Consider the following 22,945-nt stretch of genomic DNA (forward strand, 5'->3'; position numbering starts at 1 on the left):
AAACATCAATACATTGGGAAATAGACATATTCGAGGATTATTTGGTGCACTGAACCATATCTTATTTCTAGGACAAAGCCAAAGTGTACACTTGAACTCTATAACATATAACAAGCAGATGGGGATTCTCAAGAGCCAATTCGTTTGCAAAACCTTATGGAAAGACAAGAATCAAAACTGAGGCAGAATTAGTTATCGAATTTTTTCAACTTTACAAGGGCTCTGCAGATTCGAGTACAGAGCACTGCGCCAGAGAAGGGTATGAAAAGAGCAAGAACAGGAGTCACTGAGAGAAAAATGGGAAAGAATGTGTTTTTTTTTTTTTTCCTCCCCAGCAAAGAGGGACTTAAAGTTTGACTTGGGAACTTTTTAAGACGAAGTAATCAAGTAGCAGGATGGAACAGGATACCCAATTTCCTCATTCAAATATTAAGAGGCACAGGAATCCTTATCACTATCAAGATAATACAAAAGTCATGAGAGCATCAGGAGGGAGAGAGAGAGAGAGATGAGAGAGAGAGGAGAGTAGAGAGAGAGTAGAGAGGCGAGAGAGTGAAGGGGGGGTTTTACCCCAAATATGGAAATGATGACTTCGCTGACAACATGACTTCATAGATATGTGTCCTACATGTGGAGGTTATCTGGGGATTTGTCCCATAGGTCTACCTGGCGAGTCCTCCAAAGCCAATGCCTGGTTCCCCTTGGTCATAACGTGGGTGGTGAGGGGAATTAAATGCATATTGTACGAGATATAATAGGTGTTATTTGAGGCTGCATAACAAAACCTCTTGATTTTATTAAAACGAATCGGTTTTCACTGTCTATCTGTCTTCCTTTGTACTATTATTTTTGAAAAGTCACAGAGAGAGAGAGAGAGAGAGAGAGAGAGAGAGAGAGAGAGAGAGGTAAACGAACTTCCCTCCCTCATCGGAAACGTGGGCACCCAGGCCAAACTCTGAGAGTTGGCCCAAAGTTATGCGAGACCCGACTTGAACAACAAACTGTTTTAAGCTTTCAAGAGGAGTTCTTGGGCGAGAAGTCCTCTGACTAATATCCTTCTATCCTTCCAATTGCCTTGGCGCGGAGAGAGTTGATCTCGACTATCCTGCAATTGGCCTGATATGAAGTCCCTGCCATTCACAGGGCGGTTACGTGAAGTCTACAGTGTGATTTTCGTGGTACACGAATTTCTGTAGGCAAGGTTATTGGCTTGGAGATGTGTTTAAATAATAATAAATAATAATAACAATAATCTACTGTATACATAGAAGTATTTTCGTCTCTTATACGCACCTCGCATTTTAATATTCACAAATATTGTCTAAAAACCAATTCACTATTCCCTGGGAATGACTGACACCCAAAGGCGATATATAACTGATAAGCGCTTCTTCCTTTAACAGGATTCGAACCAATGCCTGGTTCAGAGAAGAGCAATAGACAGTGACTTCGACCACCTGGCTATAAAGAATGAAGTGCAGAAATTAACTTCGTTGGAGAAGGTAAGGAGAATTAGCAAAAACCGATGAAAAAGAATTGTGGAGGCTAAGAAAATGCGAATAATGGGGAAAGTCAAACAGACGAATATTGCAAGTTGATGAAAATGGGAATATGAAATATAACGAATTAGGATGAAATTTTTAAAAAAGAGGAAGAAATATTGAAATGTTTTTAGTTGATTAAAGAGAATTATGGTTTAAAATATATTTGATGAATAAAATATGAAGGAAGTACTTGGACACAAAACCACACAATTTTGAAAAAAAGCCACTAGACTTGAAACAGAAGGAAAAATAAAATCTCAATATGCTCTTTATTGCTTAAAAGGAAAATTAATTGTTTAAAATATAAAATAGATATGTATAAAATAAAAATTCTTGGACAAAACTACAAAATTATTACCCAAAAAAAAGATAAAACCCACTGAAAAGCTCTTTTGCCGCTCAAAAGGAGACAGTTATTCCTCAGGGTGGGATTCTTCTATTTGTCCTATCACCATTTGGAGAGAGGAGAGAGAAGAGGAGAGGGGATAGGAGTGAGAGAGAGAGAGATAATTAAGTCCGACGATAGGCCTGCCTTATCTCATCTTCTGAGTTCTATCTGCAAGGTTTCGTAGAAAGTCGAACGGAAGAAAAAAAACAAAAAAAAATAAATAAATAAAAAAAGAAAACATCAACTTCAAGGCAAGGCGTCGAAATTGGGGGACCAAAAAAAAGACGGTGGGGGTGGGGGGGGGTAGGGAAGGAGGTCCCCTTTCAATTTTGCAATTCTATGATTACCCCTACCCCCCTTCCTTCCCTCCTTCCTTATACTTTCCTCGACGCAAGAAAAAAAAATAAACAAAAAGACAAACAAACTCAAAGATATTTTTCCCATTCCTCTCAGTAAACCGCCCCTCCCCCCATCCCCCAAAGCCCCCTAGGTGTGGGGGGGGGGGGGGGGGGGGGGGGGCGGTCTGGATTATAAAAGGCTCTCTGAATGCAAAGAGTTCTCCAACCGCCCCCCCTTCCCCCAAACACCTTTTCCCTCTGAATGGGCCACAGGAAGGAATCACAGGTAAAAGCAAAGAGGAATAACTCCTTTAAGCAACAAATATATTTCAGTATCACCTTTCCAGGAATGACCTTACGCATCTTGGCCAGCCTCTCCGTTTTACGAATAGCGCTGTACTCCAACATCACTTGCATCTGGGGACTTTCCCTCCTCCAAAAAACCATTGGCCCACTCGACACATTAACACCCATTAAAAGCACGAATTAGCAGCCGTGAATTTAAATATGACAAAATTATCAATATAAATATGGTGACTAACACATGCTGACGAACTTGCTTCCGTGCGAGCATACAAATCATGCCCTGTTTTGGAAGAAGTTTCCTGCACAGAAACATTCTTGATAAAGTAACTGCAACTAATATATATATATATATATTATATATATATATATATTATATATATATATATATTATATAGATATATATATATATATTCATATACATATATATACGTATGTATAAATAAAGGCAAAACCCCACGAAGGAAAGCGAAACGCTGGAGTACCCGCTGCGAGCAAGGCCTTTCGACTATCAGCAAAGGACCAGAAGTCAAAAGGCCTTGTAGCGGTTACTACGCTGTTTCATCTTCCTTCAGGGATTTTGCCTTTATTTATGTATTGATCCCGTTCCAAATTTTCGTGAATCATTTAATATATATATATATATATATATATATATATATATATATATATATATATATATATATATATATATATATATATATATATACATAGGGTCCTATTCTATCGAGTCCATTCAAAAAGTATCCTTACCTTGGTTCATAAAAGGACAAATAATTCACCAATCAGCAAAATTAGTTTTGTGGGAGTTGACAGCACTCTTACTGCGCATGCGTGTAAATTTTAAAAGCTCTAGTGTGTGGCGGTACCCGCCTGTGAGGGCTAGAGTGCAGACGTCCAGCAGAAGCTTGTCGGATTATTGTCCTCACACAACATGTCGGAGCGCATCGAGCAGCGCTACTGCATTAAGTTCTGCTACAAGCTTGGTGATACACAAGTGCAAACTATCCAGAAGATTCAGCAAGCCTTTGGCGATGAAGCCATGGGAATAACACAGATAAAGGAGTGGTATAATCGCTTCAAGCAAGAACAAATCTCAGTTGAGAGCAAGCCACGGTCAGGCAGGCCATCCACCAGCAGAAACAAAGAATTCGTTGAAAATGTTCGTCGAATAGTGGAGGACGACCGTCGTATAACCATCAAAGAAATTACTGAAGAAGTAGGAATAAGCACAGGATCAGTTCATACAATTTTAACGGAAGATTTGGCCATGCAACGAGTGTCTGCTAAATTCGTTCCCAAGTTGCTGGTGGAACAGCAGAAACAACTCCGCCTGGAAATTGCACAAGACCTGCTTGACTGTGCTAACAGTGACTCTGACTTCATGAAGACTTCATCATCACTGGTGATGAGACATGGGTGTACTCTCCAGACATGGCACCTTGTGACTTCTGGCTGTTCCCTAAACTGAAAACAACCCTGGGAAGCGTTTTGAGTCGAGAGAGGAAATTATGAGAAAAACGACAGCAGAGCTTTACAGTATCCCAATGTCACCATTCCAGAGATGTTACCAGCAGTGGCAGCACCGGTGGGAAAAGTGTGTGCACTCCCAAGGGGAGTAACTTTGTAAGGTGATTAAATAAAAAAATGTTCAAATGTGCTATTTTTTTTCTTTATGGACCAAGGTCGGATACTTTTTGAATGGACCTCGTATATATATATTATAAATTATATATAATATTATATATATATATATATATATATATATATATATATGTATATATATACGCCAAGCTTTCAACACTTTTCCATGGTGCCACATTAAAACGAGAATTTCTCCTGCAACATATATTTTAATCCAGTGAGGATTTCATGGTCTACTCTATTCCACTGACATTCTCTCACACACACGAAAAGAATTTAGAATTCTGTATTTCAGTGGCCAGGTGCTCACACACACACACACACACACACACACAAAATAATAATGAATTTGTCACCTGTAACAGATGAAAGACAATCCTCCAAAGCTGATTCCAAAAAGCGAATGTTTTTATATGTATTATTTTCGGTGTCTGACTTGAAACATTTCATGGAGATATAATTTACTAAACAAAAATGGAATCATTTTTTTTTGGGGGGGAGGGCAAACACACTTGAGATCCATTAGTCTAATAAGAGCATCGTCCAGAGAGAGAGAGAGAGAGAGAGAGAGAGAGAGAGAGAGAGAGAGAGAGAGAGAATCAACACAAGAAGATGAAATTCGCAGGTGATATTTCAATACGCTTCAACTTAAGGACTAATAAAATAATTCTTTACATATATTCATAACCCAAACAACAGCCCAAGGATCTACTTAGTTAAACTTCTAGTCATATATCTGTCTATCAGAATAGATTGCTTGTGTATGAACACAGGCACAAGTATACATATAAAGCACACAAGCAAGCATACACATACACACTACACAAATACAGAACCTGTAAGCTACAATCACCACAACTACACATTTAGCTTAATAGCAAGTGTCGTTCCTAAAGTGTTTATTTCTTCTCAGTATTTGAATAATATTTTTACTGAAAGCCTAAAATGCCTCGAGGGAAATCAATGAAGAAGCTCCTGTTAGCTTCCATGGGTTCGAATCCTACCACAGCAGGAATGAGATATTTTATTGAATGTCTCTCACAAGAAGCTGGTTTGTCTTGAATTTCAAACCAAGGACAGTCATTTTAGTGACTGGATACTGAGGAATAAGGTATACCTAGCCATGCCCCTAGGAAGGAGGGTATTGCTAGCCCTTATGGGACAGGAGAATGAGGTACCTTGGGCCTAAGGACGTGGGTGACCGAAAGGGATTAGTAGAGATTATTAAACATGTATCATTCAAATAATCTCTACAAACTAATAAGATATACAGCTATGCCGTGCTCAACATGGAAGGGTTACCACCAGTGAATCTGTGCAATTTATGGAAAAGTATCTTTCATGTGCCCCTTCTCTATAAAAAAAAAAAAAAAAAGGAGTGTTATGACCTCCAGCTTACTCGGGACGCCTTCATGATTTTCCCCTCGCGCATAACATGTAAACATTATATTCCTAACTTTTAACTTAAATTAAAACACGCTAAAATCTAAGGTCAAACGGAGCGTTGTTTCACCAACGAAAATTCAAGTAAACATTCTATATTTTATTAGAAATAATTGTCCTGTACTGTTTTACATAAACATTATTTATTTTTTAACATTTTCAAATCTAATAAATAAATCATAAATATCTGATCCTAAAATTACTGGCAATGATTCCCCTTCTGTTTCGTTCTCTATCTCTCTCTCTCTCTCTCCCTTCAGAGGATCTATTGATTCCCTTCTGTTTCATTCTCTCTCCTGAGACTTCACATGGGTAGTAGTATGTTCTACCTCTCCTGAGGGATACGTCTTTTAAAAGTATCCCTCAGGAGAGGTAGAACATACATCCTGCCTATGTGAACTCACTCGAGAGACTGGGAGTTTCCAGCCCCGTGATTGGCTTATCAACAGCCAATCAGGAGCGTCGTAAGGGACTGGTGTCCTAGACATCAGACTCCCCTGGGGAGTCAAATGTGTTTTGTTGTAATTAGTACTAGTCCCTGGGGGCGCCAAATGTGTTTACGTTACCCCTTTAGCCCTAACAACATCTCATACCTTCCCCTTTAGCGGGGGGGGGTGCATTGCCCCCCCCCCCCCCCCCATTCCCCCCCCCCCCCCCCCCCCTCCCCGAAAAATAAACCAGGAACCGTTTCCGGCAAGCGAGGTACCGTCACTTCCGCTCTTTATGAAGAGCAAAGCTGAAATAATAATGAACGCTCTGATGACCCCACTTAAAAGGGTTAATTATGCACAGGGCAAATGGTGTGGCCCCTGGACGCTTCAAGTTCTGGTATATCGTCCGTCGGTTATTCCAGCGAGGGATTTCCATAATCTGGAAGTCTTTCTCGGTTCCATGGAATGATAATGTCTAAGCAGATGTTTCTCCCAGCGAGGGATATCTATAATCTGGAATTCATTCTCGGTTCCAGGGAATGATTTTTTTTTTGTTCCAGCGAGGGATATCTATAACCTGGAATTCATTCCAGGGAATGATCTTTTGTAAGCAGATTTTTTTTTTCAACGAGGGGTCTATCTATAATCTGGAATTCATCCCCGGTTCCAGGGAATAATAATGTCTAAGCAACTGTTCTTAAGGTATGTCGTATTATCTCTACTTTACATACGTCTTTGACAATTCATTTTTTAAAGAGTTTTAGCTATTTGCAAATTTTGGATAAATTTTATATACATTTTTATATTCATTTCAGTGACACTCTCTCTCTCTCTCCTTGAAGGATTCCCAGAACCCATCCAACGCCTCACGTAAATAAATAAATGAGCATCACACAGACGCCATAAGGGACACTAAATCTCCGCTAATGAAGCAGATGAAGAAGCAGGTGAAATAGGAGGAGGAAGACCACACCTCTTTCTAATTAGGCTTATATAACTTCCGGTGCGAAGTGACCCCGGGGTCCCTATGAATGCGAAAAGGTACAAATTAACTTGCAAGAGAGAGAGAGAGAGAGAGAGAGAGGAGAGAGAGAGAGAGAGAGAGAGAGAGGGCTAAACCGAATAGTACTACCACCTTAACCAGTCGGGACGGAGAACAAAAGACAAAAAAATGAAATAAAATAAAAATTCTTTCGGTAAATTCCTTTGGTTCGTTGAACAAAAACAGGACAAAAAAAAGGACACCTTTTTTCCTTTTTCCCTGACCACCGGAGGACCCCAGGGACACAAAAGGATACGAAAGAGACGGTTTAAACATTACATTTTTTTTTTTTTTTTCAAAAGTGTGCCGTTTTCGAACGCTAATTTAAAAGGGCGCGAAGTTGAGAAACGTTAAGACGATTCCAGATAAATAATAAGTGAATGAAACTTAGACATTTAAAAGAAACGGAGGAAGGAATATGTATTAATTGTAAACTGTTTAAGTGGAATCTAAACCTATTGTTTCTTACGAGTTGTTGGTTGGTCACTGCGTCTATATTTCTGACAGTTGCAAGTAACCGCTGCGGAAATTAATTTCCTTTTTTTTTAAAACAATGTGTATTGTTATTTGTAGTATTATAATCATTAATGTTAAAATAGCAATTATTATATTACTACTATTTATTAATTAATATTATTATTAAGCTTCGTGAGTAACATATCTTGTTATAAAAAACTTTTAGTGAAATCTACAATCGCTTTCCACGGCTAACGACTAATGATGCATCGTAAGGTTGTTTGGCAATTATGAAACTACTCTTCCGTTGTTTCATAATGGTTGTTTACCTGTTGTTTATGTTTCCCGTTCAGCCGAGTTGGAAAAACACAAAAGAAAAAAGCAAAAGAACAGCGACCACTACAGAACGGTGATCGAGTGAGTTGCCATCATTCGTTTGGGGTGACTTAAGGTGAGTTTATCTTGATGAGCGAGTTTATCGTTTTGAATTTCGCTTAGAAGTCGATTAAATTCATCTTAAAATGGTGAATTCTTTTAGTTGTTTTCTGGTGAACTGAATTAGACTGTAGCTCTAATTAAACTATATTTGAAATTCACTTCAATGTTGGCGTCAACTTAGCAATGCTCGGTTGAGTTGAACATGTCCGAATAGTTATCTTTAATTTCATGTCTGCGTTTCGTATTCCGTACGAAGGCTTATGCAATAACGTAGATTCTTGTTAAATTATCTATTATGTCTGTTAATAATGTTTTGGATTTACGAGACGATGATAAAAGCTGTTCGTGAGTCACAATATAAACAGCACTTACGCCGAAGTCAACGTCTGTAGGGAGTTTCGAAAACACTACTTCACGACGAACATTTTTGTGTATTTTCCACTATTTTAAGGCGCACTGGAACAAATCGCACCAAATATTAGAATAAACATGATAGGATTAACATTCTCTAAAGACTGGATTCTACTTATAACTTGGAATTGCCTAAATTACCGTTAACTTTCTGGGGAGGTAAAACGAACAGCCGCAATGTCTTTATGGCGGGCGATCGGAGGTTTCATGATTTTGGGGCATTGCAAAACGCAGTTAACACTTTATACCATTGCTATATTACTTTGGTCGTCCGTTTTTGGTTTTAATATCTGCAGTTCAATATTTCCATTGCTATTTTCGCAGGTACAAGGACTATGATAAGAAGATTTGCCGATATAAGTGTTTTTTTTTCTTTAACGATAAACACAAAAGATGGTACTAGCTGATCAGAATACTTATCTATGTTATTTTGCTTTCTGTAAAATTAAGACAAAAAATGTACAAATGTTGAAATACAAATCAACCAGTTACTCCTCTTGATACTTGTTGTGACAACAACATGGAATAAGTAGGCATAGCATATAAGTTTATAAATTGTAGGCCTATGCTGTGTATGCCACTTGTGCAGAATACAAATTCAATTAAAAAAAATTATAGGCCTAGCTTTACATATATTGGAGGATTACGTAAAAGACTGGAATAAGTAACTAAGTATTTTTTCAATAACTATATGATAGGACAAAGCAGTTAAGTTTAGGGAAATAAATGCTAGGCCTACTGTTATATATTCAACGTAAAATCAATGCCAATCAACGTATCTCTCGCTAAAACTGAGGCAAATTATGAGAAAATGTCCTGTGAAAATATATAGTTAAGTTGAGTGTTACATAAGAACTAATTATGTTTGGCACTACGGTGAACTAGTGTGACTGGCACTTCTTCCTAGCTGAAACCCATTTTCATATGGGGTCGCCGTTGTGAATGAGTCGTCTCCATCGATTTCTGTCCTGTGCCTCGTTCTCATTTATACCTTTTAATACCATATCTTCCCCTACACAAACACGCAATCTCTTTCTTGGTCTTCCCTTCTTCCTTCTACCCCGCACTTCCATTTCCATCGTATGTCTTCCAACATGGTGTTTCTCTCTTTGTAACAGGTGTCCATACCATCGAAGCCTTCCTTCCTGTATTTTCTTCGATATTTCAACTACCTTTGTCGATCCTCTTATATACTAGTTTCTAATCCTATCTTCCCTTGTTACTCCCGACATCCATCATCTTCTGTTTTCCTCATACTTGCTGTTTCTGTTCCATATCACATTGCTGGTCTGACCACTGGTACGAAGTAACCCTTAAAAGTTTTAAAGTGTTTAGTTACCTAGTAAAGTTCGAAGTATTCTTTTTCGATTTTTGTCGAGAAAGAGTCTCTCTCTCTCTCTCTCTCATGTGCGCGTAGACTTGCCAACTGACAATACCAATTTTTTCAAATAGACCTATAGTCTCATTATACGGCCACATTATATATTACTGCTTAGTCTAGGTCACATTTTAAATGACGATGATGACTTGGCAAAACCTCTAATTTGGGTGTTTTTCAGTGACAATTGCTTTCAAATATTGCAATGCAATGGATATTCATTTCTTGCTTTTTATTACACACAAATACTGTGTATTTATATGTACGTATACATACTACTACTAAAACTAACTAGGTGATGATATAAGGTAGTGTATTTGGCAAATTATTTCAAAGTGCCCTGTGGACATTTAATTACAAATTTCTATGTAAAAAATTTTTCCTCCTTAATAATGCTATATCCATTTGGTTTTCCCTTTGGTAATCCTATATAATTTTCTTGATACTTCTATATAATTGTCCTGATACTTCTATATTATTTTCCTGACAGAGACAGATTTCTGACCCATTTTGTAACCTAGTTTCCAGTTCAACTGGAATTCTCATACCATCATGGATTCCCTCTGGGTCAGTTAATTTCAGATTTCCCAGCAGCCATCCCGTCCCCCTCCCCCACATCATCAATGGCTCTGAAGGTTGAAGAAGGCAAGGCGAAGGGCCTGTGCTTCTTGAGAGTTCAGGATACCAACGTCAGTCCTGTGTGTGCCAGTCCTAACCATTCTGTGTACCTGACCCCTACTTTCCAGCCAGGTATGTTCTGTAAGAGTTAGTCACTGTTATTGCCATGTCTCCAAAAGCAGTGTCTTGTTAGCGTTCAATGCCAGTCCTTTCTGTGTACCACACAAAATAATCCTGTGTACTTGACTCCTGGATATGTTCTGTAATAGCCACTGACCACACCAAATAATCCTGTGTACCTGACTCCTGGCTATGTTCTGGAATAGTTAGCCACTGTCATTGGCATGTGTCCTACAGCAATATATTGCTAGCCTTCAATCCCAGTCCTTTGTGTATCACACCAAATAAACCTGTGTACTTGACTCCTGGTTATGTCTCCAAAGGCAATGTATTGTTAGCTTTCAATGTCAGTCCTTTGTGTACCTACCACACCAAATAATCCTTTGTACCTGACTCCTGGCTATGTTCTGTAATAGCTAGCCACTATTCTTGGCATGTCTCCAAAAGCATCGTGGTATTGCTAGCTTTCAAAAGCAACGTACACAATTCAGATGGCAAGACACTGATCCCTGGATAGTCTAGGAGTGCTTAGAAAGCTGTAATTTGGGGTTATACAAACTAATGCACTTATCACTGAGAATGTGCTCTGACCATCAAGCGGTGAATCTGAAGGCCAACATTTATTCAAAGCTTATTTAGACTTAATTCTAAAAGTGAATTTTAAGTACCAGTGCATATTAATATTTCTTAATATCAGTTGAGTAGTGATCAAAGCTGGGGATTTTTTTTCCAGTGATATGCTTGAACTGGTAAGCCTTGTCTTTATAAAGGAAGTTGGTAGATCTCTTTGCTTTCATTTTATTTCAGAACTGTGAATTATTAATTACTGAATGTAATTGACTGCAGGCAAATCTGATTGTTTACCTAATGCTGTGAGTTGGATTTAACAGTAGGGATTCATTGCAGATGAAGCGGAAAATCCAAGTAGCAGTGATTCAGAGGACGATTACTTCGAAGAATTTTACTCTCCGCTATCTAGGATAAATACCCCAGCAAGATACAAAAGCTTCCGAAAGGAGGCCATCCTCAACTTCCACTATGCTACACCAGGTCCTGGAAGGACTAAAACACCGCTCAGGACAGGGGACTTCCAGAGGCTCGGTAGCAATTGCAGGAAAGCGGCAGAGGACCAAGCAGCAGCAGCCATTCCTGAAGATGGTGTCAAGGAGGAGGACAGGTCATCCTCAGACAGTGATCAGAAAGGAATGGGGTACATGTTAGATGATACTGATACCACTGCAGAAGACATTTCACTCAACATTGCTGAGACAAGGTTGTCTGAAGAAGGTCCGCCAGTCAGCGTTCGTCCCTTCATGCTGCGTTCGAACACGTCTACTCCAAAACCGGCGAGTGCCAAATATAAGCATTACTCAATTCCGGAGCTGAGCATGAGCGCTGCAGAGGAAAGCGTACACAACGAAAGCAATGAGGCAAATTTGAGCATAGAGCAGAGCACACTCACGAAAGTCAGGGAGTGTTTCGACTCGACGAAATTCATGAAATATTACCATCTCTGTGATACCTTGCAAGATATATTGACACCAAAGAAAGGTGAGGCGATTTCAGTCAGTTCTCATTGGCACAGGAACATCTTCAGCGAGGAGATCATGGATGCCGTCGATAATAATTCATCGCAAGAACATCTCAATCTCAACAATGTCAGTGGTGGCAATGGCAGTAATGGCAATGCTGACAGTGGGATTTCATCCCCGAAGAGAATATCTATTGAGGGAGCTGATGACCTTGGTAACACTGACCAGAGTGAAGTTGCAGCCGTGTTGCTGGATGGTACCAGCGAGCCAGGTCATGAGAGGGAGGTGATTAGTTCTAAGAGATCACCCGAAATACTCTTATATGTTGACCCTGAAGATGAAGATACGGGCTTCAGATTTGAGAGTCACAGCGCGCACTGTATCGCCAGAGAGGACCCGCGAGAATTGGGAGCCGAGGGTTTATTTGTTGAGAGCAAAACCGAAGATATTGGTCTGAAAAAAATTGCAGCCCCGGAGTTTAATCTCACCGGTGGGAGCAACGAAGGATTCAGTTCGAAGAGGCTGTCCGACACTTTCCAACATCCTGAACTCTTAGATAAAACTGCAGGCTTCAGATATCAGAGAAACTGGTCACTTCGTTTCGAAGAATTCAGTTCCAAGAGGTCATCCGACATATTCCTACATCCTGACCTTGGAGATGAAGATGCGGGCCTTAGATACGAAAGGCACAGCTCTCTCCGCCTCACCAAAGAGGACCTGAAGGAACTGGGAGTTGAGGGCGTCTTTGTCGAGAGCAAAGCCCAAGATATTGGTCTCAAGAAAATAGCGGCACCAGAGTTAGAACTTAGCGATGGCAGTAGAGAAGAATTCAGTTTCGAAATACCAGACCTGTCCATTGTGGAAACCAACGACCCGGCATGTTTCCAAGATGCTGGGACTTCGGGGGCCAATTCAAGTGAAATCTCCCAATGTCAAGCAATTCCAGTTTCCCTCTCTGACACCCTGATAAGTAATGAAGGTGGTGAACCTGACCAGAGTAGGAATGAACAATGTGTATCAGAGCTGATGTCAGAGGTTAGCAGAGTCTTAGAAGTTACAGCTACCAACTTGGATTCTGAGGGAGGTAAGTCTGATGATATAACTCCAGATGAAGGTCGTGTGTTTCAGCTGTAACGTGTGCTTCTGGTCTAATATTTTGTAGGCTAGGTGGTGTTTCAAGATATCAATGATGTGTGTGTGTCTGTTTTGTTTACAGAAGCGCCTTCCAGCTTGAACCTTGGAAACTCCTCCAGCTGCAGAGGTGATGGAGAGGATGGCGCTGATGTAAGTATTCCAGGGGTGTTTGTGAAACAGTCCGTTAATTGGTGGCTTGGAGCTTGGCCCTGTTTGTAGTATTGCTTTTACGTACATCTGATGCTGCAAGGTTAAACAGAACCAAAAAGCTGTTCAGAGTTTGTGCCTGATTTGCAGAGAATCTTTGTTGGGATTTCATGAGGGCATAGATGTTCCTGTCCAGAACATAGACGACTAGATGCCTGAAATGTCAACTCTTTGATTATTCTTATCAGATTTAGTTTCTAGCACTAATGAGCCAAACCAAAGCCTTAAAGTTGTGGTCGTTAGAGGAAAAAAAATCATATGATGCTTGACTACTGTAGAAGATAAAATATTTTGAAATTTTGTTAACATCTTTTAAGGAGCTCAAGTCCAAGACAATTTTCTTTGAACATTTTTTTTTCAGTGGCTGTCATGTATAGTTCTTAAACCAATTAAGACAACTAAGGGTACAGTTTGGTATTTCTCTACCAGTGAATTAGATTGTTAGATTATCAGTCTGTCATAATCTTAATGAGATTTATTTCAACAATGCAACAACCCCTAGGAACAAGGCTAGTGCTGTCAGTGCACCTCACTACATGCACTGTATGCAATACTAATGGTTGTTTGCAGCGTCCCTTCAGCCCCTGGATGCACCAACTTTTCAGTCTTTTAGTTTACCTAAATTCCTGCTTCCTGCTTAGATTCTGTTGTCCAACCAGTCCAGCTTCCTAATCTTATCTGTTTTAATAACTTCTTCTTCCTAGCTTAAACCCATTTTTATATGGGGTCACCATTGCGAATGAGTCGTCTCCATCGATTTCTGTCCTGTGCCTCGTTCTCATTTATACCTTTTAATACCATATCTTCCCCTACACAAACACGCCATCTCTTTCTTGGTCTTCCCTTCTTCCTTCTACCCCGCACTTCCATTTCCATCGTATGTCTTCCAACATGACGTTCCTCCCTTTGTAACAGGTGTCCATACCATCGAAGCATTCCCTCCTCTATTTTCTTCGATATTTCAACTACCTTTGTCGATCCTCTTATATACTCGTTTCTAATCCTATCTTCCCTTGTTACTCCCGACATCCATCTCAACATTCTCACTTCTGCTACATCCATCTTCTTCTGTTTTCCTCATACTTGCTGTTACTGTTCCATATGTTTTAATCACTGAATGGTGGAAAGTACCCTAGCGCTTGGCTCTTGAGTTAAATTTTCATAAATCCAGTCCAGTGCAACAAAAATGTGGGGAAAAAAATCTGTTGGCTGTATACTTAATATATGCAGTGTTATCTGCTTTATCTGCATTTTCATACCCTCTAACGCACTCATTACAGAAGGTCTGATGGCTGGTGTACACTGGTGATGATTATTGGTTCAAATATTTGATTCAGAAAGCCCTTTCAGTACTCAAGAGCCAGTCATTTTAATGGCTTCAATAGGTTCTATCTGCAATGTCTCATTTGACCTTTCAAGAGGTTTCTCTAACAAGTTACAATGGTAACTATGATAGGTACTATGTCCTTATGCCAGAACCAAGGAAGAAATGGGCAATGTTTTTTCATGCTGGAGTCTTTAGCTTCTGGAATCAAAGCTGTTTGATATTGTAGGATAAAATACTTTTATACTGAACACTTTCATTCTTAGAGTTAATTGTACAGTACCACCTACAGGGGTATTAGTATAAAAAACATAGGGTGAAAATAGTCTTTTTTGCAAAATTTGACTCAAAAGATACCAACCCATTCTCTTTACAAATTAGGACATCTCTATCCCAGCGATTGGAGCACGATTGAAACACCACAAAATCTATCCTGTTCTTGAGCCTCTACCTTCACCACCTGATCAGTTCATAGCAGAGTTCTCAGCAGGAGAGGAAAGGCACTGGAGGAATGTAGTAATTGGTGGAGTCTGGAGGCGAATTGACATGACGGCCATAGAACCTTACCGCAAGGTATGTCCTAGTGTGTTTTTGCCTTTTACATTCTGCATCTGTCCCATTACTATGTCTAATGGAAACTGGAAGACACTTCCAGATATCAAAGCCACTGGCTGTAGGTGACTTTTTGAACTAGATGCGTTGCCATTTTTGACCTATTTCTTTTTAAATTTTGGGAGGTATTATTTAACCCCGACTCAATAACTCAATACTGGATCTGCCTCATTCCTACATCTAATGGAAAGTGGCTGGCACATTTTGGATATCAAAGATGAGTTTTGATAAATCACTTAATATAATACCGCTTGTTTTCAGTGACGCCATTCCCAGTGAACGTACTTCTTGAAAAACATACTTTTTAATGAGAAGAAGAGAGATTTTACTGGATTCTGAATACTGGGTATTGTCATGAACTTGGAAATAATCTTGGAGCACACTTTTCAAAGGCTCTATGTAAAGTATAGCTCCTAAATCTGTTTGAGAGCAGAGTACCCTAATGGTAGTGCCTAAGCCACTGAAGCTCCACGATTCAAGTCCCATCTTCATTCAGTTTCAAATTTTCCTTATCCTTTTGACAGTTGTGAAAATCTCATTTCATCTGCAACCACTCAGAATCAGCTTTGTTTTCTAATCAGAGCAGTGGCATCCTCTAATGTCTTTACAACACCTCTAATACACTGGCAGGACTTTTATTCATTTAGCTGTACGTTTGGCTGTATGCCCTGTCATAGCTTGAATTGTTGAAGTAATAAAATGATTCCACTGAAACCTTTTCAGTGCGTGAATCACGGAGGGTACCTGGTTGAAAAACAGCAAGCAGTCATTGTCTTCTGTGCTTGCCATTTGCCTGTCAAGTCTGTGAGAAATTACGGCTACATCATGGACAATCTCTTCATGTGAGTTCTGTGCATTCAGTGCGACATCGCGACTTTTTGTGCGTACGTTTATCGATCAAAATTTAGACCTATGCTTCACATCTGAATTTATATTTCACGAGAAGAGCGGTGATATCTTTCATGTTGCAGTTACGTATTGTCGACTCTGGAGCAGCTGGTTGTGGAGGATTACGTTCTGGTGTATCTAGCCGGTGGTGCTCAGAGTTCCCACATGCCCACCCTGCAGTGGCTAAGGAAGGCGTACCAAATGATTGCCAGAAAACTGAGGAAGAACTTGAAGGCACTTTATGTTGTACACCCCACTTTTTGGGTGAAGACTGTCGTCAAGTTTTCTAGGCTATTCATAAGGTAAGACCTACAAGTTGTCCGATTTTGTTTTTTCAGTGACTACAAAGAACCCGTCAGTTTTCTAAGAATGCAATTAACATTTTGCTTTTCCCTGAGGATCTAATGGACTAGTATTTAGAATCTACTGGTCCCTTTTTACCAGATACAAGGGTATTTTCTTATACCCACAATCCCTTCTTAACTTTATTATTTCACACTTTGGAAATGCTTGTCACTACTAAGCCTACATCAAAATGAAGAAAGAAATTAACATATTTGACAGTGGGTCTGGGTTATCAGTATCAATATTTGACTGTGCAATAGTAATTAATTTTCACGGGATAGGCCTATATGTTCAAGTTGGTCTAAATCAGTGTTTCATATTACTATTCAATAGATTCTTTTCACCAGAAATCCACTGCAATTAACCTTTCACGTTCTATATAACAGAGCTGCATTATTTTATACCTTTACTTCAACTTACTCGCTCCATGATCTTTCCTGGCTCTTTGGAGAGCTTGCTAATTCATTCATTTGTTTTTTTATCCCTGACAGCGACAAGTTCTACCGAAAACTCTCCTTCGTGAGTAACTTGGCCGAATTGGCCCGGAAGGTCCCGCTGGGGAACCTCCAGATCCCAGACGTCGTTAGGCAGTAAGTAGTTTGCCGTTGGTGCCATTTATTGGCTCTTGCGTATTTTGTTACGGTCTTCGAATTGAATTGAAAATATACAGTACAATGTCCCTTTTATTATTATCGGTGTCAGCTTTTAATTCCTCGTTGGACGAGTGGGTTGCGTACTCTTTTATCTATCTGGTAGCCCGAGTTAGCTCCCCGCTGCTGACAATGCAGAACCATAGGAATGCATTTCTAGTGATAAGAAGTTCATTTCTCTATATAATGTGGTTTGGATCCCACAATAAGCTGTAGGTCCCGTGGCCAAGTACTGCAATTAAGATGTATTGCTTGGAAGAGCTCGTCTTAGGCTACTTTTACCACTTTCTAAAAAGGGGTTACTGCCGTCATTCACTTTACTGCACCTCCTTTCATAGTCTCTTTCTTCCATCTTAATTTCCAACCTCTCCTAACCACTTTTATACCTAACTACAGTTGCTTCTTTTTGGTTTCAGAGTGGACTTCGAACTGATGATTAAGGAGAAAAAGAAAAACAAGTCTAAAAGCTGCTGAATTCCAGCCACATTCAGAAGAGCTGAAAGAAATCTGACTATTCCGAAGATGTATTTCTGAGCCAGCGTCATCCGGAAGGTACCGAAGATATGTTCAGCAGGAGAAAGGCTTCTCCTCCCCCTCATTGTATTTTCTAATCAGATCAACCACAATCAGGATCTGAAGGCACAGCTGTCTGCGCATAATAGCTCTGGGAATACCCCCTCGTCTATTTAAACTCCCCAAACACTTTCCAGCTATTGAAAACTGTAGGAAGTAGCTACAGAAAAAGTTACATTTTCTGTTACGCTACATTCAATCTTGCTTCTGTGAAGTGATGTGATAAACCTGGGACGGACAGAAGTGATCCAGCTGGTTTCCAGCAAAGGTCAAATGACAGGATAGTTTTAAAATTGAATGTTTATTACCTAGGAGCCAATCACGTATGTTGCCTTTGGTAAGGAAGAAGGCATTTGCTGGAAAAGTGTCTTATCAGAAGCGACAGATTCTCAGCTGGTTATATTCTCAGGGAACCTACCAACAGATTGTGACCTAGACTGAAGTCTTGACCCCAGGTGTAATGGTACATCGAGGGGAGAGTCGTACACACCTGCTGGTACGTAGGACACGACAGAGGCCTCATTAGAAATGGGTGAAGATGAAGGAAACCACACCTTTGAAATATGGAATATAAATATGGAATATAAATGAGCGAAGTGCTGGTAAGATGACTTAGAAAAATGTGACAAGAAAGGCATATTTAAACTGATAATATAACTTATTCAGGAATACAAAATGAGAAATTTCTGTATTTCCAGTAATGAAAACGTATTCGTGTTTATTTTGCATGGTTTATTTAAATAATATAAAAGAATAATATTTTCGAGTGGTCATTCATCAGTTGGATACTGTACTAGGCAAGAAGGCTTTCACCTAATATGCTAATCAGCCAAAATCCAGTTTAGATATTTGAAGAGGAAACTGACCCTTCGTCCATCTTAACAAGTCTTCAGAACAACAATAAGACTTCAACAAATTATCATATCCAAGGACGACCCCAAGACCGACATTTTTAGTTTTAAATTATCTTTTTGATCTTTTTTTATTTCACTTACAGCTGCTCGTTTAATAACTTTTAATTAAGGCTCTTTTTTTTTAAATGATTTTACTTCAAGTTGGTGATTCTGTAGTATCCATTTTTATGAATAATTTCGATAATTATACTCATACTTGTACCTTTTTTAATGCACTTATTAACTTGAAAGATCTAATCACTATTTTAATTAAGATTCTTTTTTTTATTATTTTATTTTAAGTTCATGATTCTATAGCGGCATTTTTTATGAATAATTTCCATAATTATACTCATACTTGTACTGTTTTTAATGCACTTATTAACTTGAAAGATCTAATCACTATTTTAATTAATCTTTTTTTTAATTATTTTACTTTACGTTCATGATTGTGTAGCGGCATTTTTTATGAATAATTTCCATAATTATACTCATACTTGTACTGTTTTTAAGGCACTTATTACCTTGAAAGAGCTAATAACTATTTTAATTAAGAATCTTTATTTAAATTATTTTACCTCTAGTTCGTGATTCTGTAGTGGCATTTTTTAATGAATATTTTCCATAATTATATTCATACTTATACTGTTTTTAATGCACTTATTAACTTGAAAGATCAATCTGTGATACATGAATATGGAATAAAAATCTGACTCTATAAATGGAGATTGAATTGACAATAACTGGCATCCAGATATCTTATATAAATATATTTCTCCACTGTAAATATTCAAGCTAACTCTGGTATTAATAAAAGTGTACGAATTAAGGGGAATTTCTTTAATAACACAATCGCCAATACACCATACTTAATGATTCTAATCTATAATTTTTGAGTGATTTCAGTAACTATAACTAACAAAGCCTTAACTTCTAAGAGATTATAAAGCACGCCATGAATACTGGTCTAAGAGAGAATTATCACTTACTCGGTGAGTAAGCCTACGAACTACTTTTGTTGTTGTTGTTGTTGTTTTTGTTGTTGGGGGGTAGGAAAGGTCTGAAAAAGGTGTTTCGCGTTGAATTAGAGAAACAGGAATTTTAGGATATTAGTGGTTTTATGTTTAACAGTACAGAAAAATTACTTCTAATAAAATATGGCGTATTGATTTTCATTTACATTGGTGAGACGCTACGCGTTGTTTGACCGTAGATTTTAGCACGCGCCCTGAGTAAGCTGGAAGTTGGATCACGCCTTGTTTTTAATACAAAAAAAGCCAAGCGAAGTACTCACAAACAGAAAGGACTCAATAAGCTAAACTGACTATAGTGTGGTGCTACTCATATTCCAGAGAGATTTTTAAAACTATTAGCCATAACATATTCAGCAAAATAGCAAACTGAATTATATGCATGTGACTGACAGAACAATATTAGATGAACAATGATGAGTTAATACAAAATAAAACCTTGATAGATTTATTTTACGGACAATATTAAATATTTATTTTAGACCAAGAAGAAATATGGGGTTCTAATGTAATTTTGTTAACGAAAAAAAAAAGTATTTTGTATATGTAAATAAGGTTTTCTCAGCTGAGATATAGAGGAATCTGTTTAAAAGGTTCCCCAATAATGCTCTAGACCAGTTTCAAGGGACCGGTACATATAGTAGCAATTAAGGCTAATAATAATGGTGACTCCCAAGTTCCTTATCATTGAAGAGGTATACAAGGAAAATCAGAAATTTGAACAGGCTACATAAAAGCGATACTTTAATTACAGCTGTTGGCAGATTAGGACAACAGAAATCATGGGCTATGTCGACTGATTTTAAAACAGATAATTGTACAAAATAGTTATTGATACTAAAAAAAAAAAAAAGCTGATTTGAAATGGCTTCTTTTCAAAGCGGCACAATTTCTTCATATTTCTGGCACTCGGAATTGAACAGAATATAGAATTTAGGCCAAAGGCCAAGCGCTGGGACCTGTGAGGCCATTCAGCGCTGAAACGGAAACTGAACAGTAAAGGGTTTGAAAGATGTAACAGGAGGAAAACCTCAAAGCGGTTGCAAGTCTGTTGGAGGAGAGAATATGAAAGGAGGTACAGTAAAAGCAACGAATAGGGTTGCAGATAGGGGCGCCTAAGATAGGTACGCTGCAAAGAACCTTCAGTAATGCCTACAGTGCACCGCATGAGATCTTCAGGCTTTGTAGTGACGAACGTATCAAAAAAAGGGTGAAGAATTGGAATAAAGAGGACATTATGGCTACTGCAATTACATACCTAAGTGTTTTAATAATATTTACCAGGCTCTTTTTAACATATTTCGACCCTCGCTTATTCAAACTTACCTCATTTTGATGCACACCAAACTTTTACTGGAATAAGACGCGAGATAATATTGTGAAAAGAATTTTAAATAAACTGGTGACCAGTGGTAACTTTCTTTCTGGAATCTGGAAACTAAATGGAATACACAATTTAGTCCAAAGGCAGACAATAAAATAAGTTTTGAAAGGCGTAACAGGAAGACGACCTCGCAGGTGCACTACGAAACAGTTGTTGGTTAAGGGAAACAGGTTGAAAGAAAGAGAATATAAACGGAAGTGCAGTAAAAGGAAAGAAAGGCGTTGTAGCTAGACGCCTAAGGAAGGGACGCTGCAAAAAAAAAGCCTCAAAGAATGCCTACAGTGCGCCGGAACTTGGAAGAATAAGGCATATTGACACCTGTATATTTATGTATTTTCAAAGGGATTAGAGTATTTTTGCATTTATTATTATTATTATTATTATTATTATTATTATTATTATTATTATTATTATTATTAATTATTATTATTATTATTATTATTATTATTATTAACTGTCTAAGATTGCTAGGAGACTGCAAATCCATCAATATGAAAACTCAAAATACTTTTCAGTCATGAAATACTTTGTGTTGTAAACAAACAATTTGATAATATAAGAAAGGTTTGCCAGGAAAGAAAAATATTATAATATATATAAATATATATATATAAATATTTACATCAGGAAGAAAGAATTATTGCATATACTGCTGCGTCTCTCTCTCTCTCTCTCTCTCTCTCTCTCTCTCTCTCTCTCTCTTCGTTCGTACTGATAAATTCGTCCCATAAATCACACACCATCTTTTACTCCTCCTCGATACAATACAATTCCTCTTCCCTGGAACATTCCCAAGAATGGCGAGCTGATTGTTCCGCACCTCATTCTTTGTAGTATTTCACCCAAAACAGCGAAGAATTATCTTTAATTTTTTTCCCCACAGAGTTATAGACAACAAGTCACCCAGTATTTGAATCATTCACTTAGATTTTCATCCCATTTATCTAAGTTCTTAATCTATGTTTTTCCTTCTCTGATAACTGGTGTATACTGTGTGTAATAATAATAATAATAATAACAGCATTCTGAATATATATCACATTTCCAGCTTTCCCTATTGGGCTTGTTCCACACGAATAGTGTTTTATCTTAAAAAAGTAAAAAAATTATATCAGTATTCTGAATATATATATTCAGCTTACAGCTTTCCACATCCTGACCTCGTCACGCTAGTCAAAGCTACGCATATACGTTATATACCTCTACGGTCGAGCAGTTATTTATGAAGCTATCGAATACCTGTTGAAACTGTCTAAAAAGCGTATCTGGAGACATGATAAGGGTTAATTTAGACTTTCATCGCGGCAGCCAAATATCTGACAGATTATACGATATATTAGCTGGTTGGCAATTTTCATGTTTTGACCCGAAATTGGTAAGGAAAACAGTGTTGGTGGTTATAATTTAAAATTAAATATTTTTTTTACAAAATTATTTTAAAAAGTTTTATGGCTCAATCTAAAGTCTTTAGTATTTAGTCCTATCATAGGATCCTCTCTCTCTCTCTCTCTCTCTCTCTCTCTCTCTCTCTCTCTCTTGGATGTTCCAACTCACACGTGGGCATGAAGGCAATGAAACTAGCCATCTGGGCTGTGCTGTGGGTGAACCTCACGTGGTGCGCTGTAGGCGTTATTATTGCTGCCTCTTTTTACTGCTATATAAGCTGAATGAACACCTTAATATTCTTAATATTCAGGAGAGGTGGAACATACTACTACATCCTGCCTAAATTGACTGTCTCGAGAGAGAGAGAGAGACTGAGAGTGTTTCCAGCCCTGTGATTGGCTTAACAACAGCCAATCAGGAGCGTTGTAAGGG

At 38.4% G+C, this 22,945-nt stretch overlaps 2 protein-coding genes across 3 annotated transcripts; both read left to right on the top strand.

Moving 5' to 3' along the window:
• Nucleotides 1-3,507: 3,507 nt before the first annotated feature.
• On the top strand, nt 3,508-4,044 carry LOC135204612 (protein GVQW3-like). Its single transcript, XM_064234758.1, has one exon. The coding sequence runs from the start codon at nt 3,508-3,510 to the stop codon at nt 4,042-4,044; it is 537 nt and encodes a 178-aa protein (XP_064090828.1).
• Nucleotides 4,045-7,908: 3,864 nt separating this feature from the next.
• On the top strand, nt 7,909-19,505 carry LOC135204493 (protein prune homolog 2-like). 2 transcript variants are annotated; one of them, XM_064234665.1, is made up of 9 exons: nt 7,909-8,040; nt 10,389-10,566; nt 11,461-13,170; nt 13,303-13,370; nt 15,133-15,324; nt 16,087-16,205; nt 16,335-16,553; nt 17,088-17,186; nt 17,663-19,505. In XM_064234665.1, the coding sequence occupies exons 2-9, from the start codon at nt 10,440-10,442 to the stop codon at nt 17,718-17,720; spliced, it is 2,592 nt and encodes an 863-aa protein (XP_064090735.1). In that variant the 5' UTR covers nt 7,909-8,040; nt 10,389-10,439; the 3' UTR covers nt 17,721-19,505. The 2 variants fall into 2 exon arrangements, 1 of the variants encoding a protein (XP_064090735.1); XR_010312252.1 differs by lacking the exons at nt 16,087-16,205; nt 16,335-16,553.
• Nucleotides 19,506-22,945: the final 3,440 nt, after the last annotated feature.

Source organism: Macrobrachium nipponense, chromosome 47 (assembly GCF_015104395.2).
Source record: "Macrobrachium nipponense isolate FS-2020 chromosome 47, ASM1510439v2, whole genome shotgun sequence".
In the NCBI taxonomy this organism is placed as follows: domain Eukaryota; kingdom Metazoa; phylum Arthropoda; class Malacostraca; order Decapoda; family Palaemonidae; genus Macrobrachium; species Macrobrachium nipponense.

What these genes read in the sequence shown, in the direction of transcription:
- LOC135204612 (XM_064234758.1), top strand. Translation starts at nt 3,508, where the DNA reads ATGTCGGAGCGCATCGAGCAGCGCTACTGCATTAAGTTCTGCTACAAG.
- LOC135204493 (XM_064234665.1), top strand. Translation starts at nt 10,440, where the DNA reads ATGGCTCTGAAGGTTGAAGAAGGCAAGGCGAAGGGCCTGTGCTTCTTG. An exon ending in ATCATGGACAATCTCTTCAT is followed by an intron (nt 16,206 to 16,334) that starts GTGAGTTCTGTG and finishes TTCATGTTGCAG; the next exon opens with TTACGTATTGTCGACTCTGG. An exon ending in TTTTCTAGGCTATTCATAAG is followed by an intron (nt 16,554 to 17,087) that starts GTAAGACCTACA and finishes TATCCCTGACAG; the next exon opens with CGACAAGTTCTACCGAAAAC.